This window comes from Notamacropus eugenii, chromosome 5, assembly GCF_028372415.1.
Source record: "Notamacropus eugenii isolate mMacEug1 chromosome 5, mMacEug1.pri_v2, whole genome shotgun sequence".
Lineage (NCBI taxonomy): Eukaryota > Metazoa > Chordata > Mammalia > Diprotodontia > Macropodidae > Notamacropus > Notamacropus eugenii.
In genome coordinates this window covers 94,524,582-94,526,782 of record NC_092876.1, presented here as the reverse complement: position 1 = coordinate 94,526,782, position 2,201 = coordinate 94,524,582, and the positions used below count along the sequence as shown (strand labels likewise).

The window sequence follows — 2,201 nt, the reverse complement described above, 5'->3', positions numbered from 1 at the left end:
ACTTCCTGACCTTTGGTGCAGCACTCTATTTTCTGTGCCACCTAGCTTCCTCCATATTAGAATTTCATGCAAATAGCACCACTCCATTCAGGAAACATTCATTGAACATGACAACAGCATGTGATAAAAGTAAGTATATTAGACTAAGAAGTCAAACTGCATGTAACATTTAACCTATGAGGAAATTTGCTAGAGATCCAAACTCAAAGGCAGGAAGGTCTGAATTCAAACCCTGACTCTGAAACATACTGGCTCTGTGACTTTTTCTTTAGGAGCGATTTTCAGAGAATTTACCATGTTGATTAATGAGTGTCTTGTTCAGCAGCCACATTGATCTTTCTTAGGTAACTCCACTTTTCTTCCTAAATTACATTATTTCTCTAGGCACTATTGACTTTGGCTTTATAGGAAAGAACTGTCCTCAACGATGCCACGATCACACTTCAACCACACATCATTGCCTCCTGCCACCTTCTTCCTCATGGGTATCCCAGGACTCGAGGAGACTCACCTCTGGCTAGCAGCCCTCCTCAGTGCCATGTATACTATGGTCCTTGTGGGGAACAGCCTCATCATGACTGTGATCTGGGTAGACCCTGCACTGCATGAGCCCATGTATTATTTCCTGTGTGTCTTGGCTGGTGTGGACATCATCATGGCAACATCTGTGGTTCCAAAGATGCTGAGTATTTTCTGGTCAGGCAATGGAACCATTGCCTTCACTGCTTGCTTCACCCAGATGTTCATTGTCCATACTGCCACAGCCCTGGAGTCAGGGCTTCTGTTAGCCATGGCTTTTGACCGCTATGTGGCCATCTGCAAACCTTTGCATTATAATACCATCCTTACACCACAGAAAATTCTAACCATCAATGTGGCAATTGTGGTAAGAGCTACCATTGCTTTGACCCCACTGAGCTGGATGGTGAGCCGTTTACCATATTGTGGCTCACATGCAGTCCCTCATTCCTATTGTGAGCACATGGCTGTGGCCAATTTGGCATGTTCTGACCACACAGCTAGTAATCTCTATGCACTGATAGGGTCCTCTGTTGTTGTAGGCATTGATGTGACATTCATCTCTGCCTCCTACAGTCTAATTCTTCAGGCAGTATTTAATCTTTCCTCTAAGAATGCTAGACACAAGGCACTTAGTACATGTGGTTCCCATGTAGGGGTCATGGCACTTTTCTATCTACCTGGGTTGATATCTGTCTATGTGGATTGGTGGGGTCAGGATATGGTTCCTGTGCATACTCAGGTTCTACTAGCTGACTTATACCTTATCATTCCACCCACTCTGAATCCCCTAATCTATGGACTGAGGTCTAAGAAGATATGGCAGGGGGTATGGAACACAATGACCACCAGCCTCACGTATCACCACTGTGTGTACTTCAAAAAAGAAAGAAGATCTAAGGAAGTGTTTGTGATGGGTGAAATAAGATCGACATGTGAGATTTGACCATGGGGTAAGTAGGAATATTGAAATTATTTCATTCCTGATAGAAAAATTAATTATCAGTAGGACTGGACTGGCCTAACAGGTAGCATATTTAGTCATTGTGATTTCTACTCAAACAGGTAATTGTTATTTGTCATTCATTCTTGAAGTACCAATGACATCAGTAGCGTGATATCTTGACTAGCAAGTGAATTGGATTTTACTGAGGCAGAGTTGTGCAAAGTCATCAACCTCACTCTCTTCTCCAGAGCCATGTGAGTTCAGTGAAAAGATATAGATCAGGATGACTAGAGATGACCCTAGATGCAGGGAGAGACTTTGACTTTTTAAGCTTATGGTCTTTCTCAAATCTCAGTTTGTCTAAGGCAACACTGTGTTAAATGCTAGGGAAACAAATGCAAAAGAAGAGAAATCCTTGTCCTTGAGTAGTTGACTTTCTAATGTAACGGGGAATGAGGAACTAGTTGGGAGCTAATGAAATGGGGAACTAGTCAATGAGCCTAGTCCTTACGAGTATGATTAATCTGCTCTGGTGCCATCATTCCATGTGAACTTCAGAGCTGGCATAAATAATGTTTCTGGTCTCCTCATGGAAAAGAGAAGGAGCCTTTTGTTTGAGTGCTGAGCTAATACTGAGTGTTATCGAAGTAATCATACAAGCAATTCACAAAACATTATCTAAATGATTGAGAACTCTTTCCTGCCTGGCTGCATTTGGATGAGGAGTGTTGTAAGC

General features: G+C 42.4%; 1 protein-coding gene across 1 annotated transcript; it reads left to right on the top strand.

The window, feature by feature from the left end:
* The first annotated feature begins 427 nt into the window (after positions 1-427).
* LOC140507626 (olfactory receptor 52I1-like) lies at positions 428-1,465 on the top strand. The gene has a single exon (XM_072615643.1). The coding sequence runs from the start codon at positions 428-430 to the stop codon at positions 1,463-1,465; it is 1,038 nt and encodes a 345-aa protein (XP_072471744.1).
* The last annotated feature ends 736 nt before the right edge of the window (positions 1,466-2,201 follow it).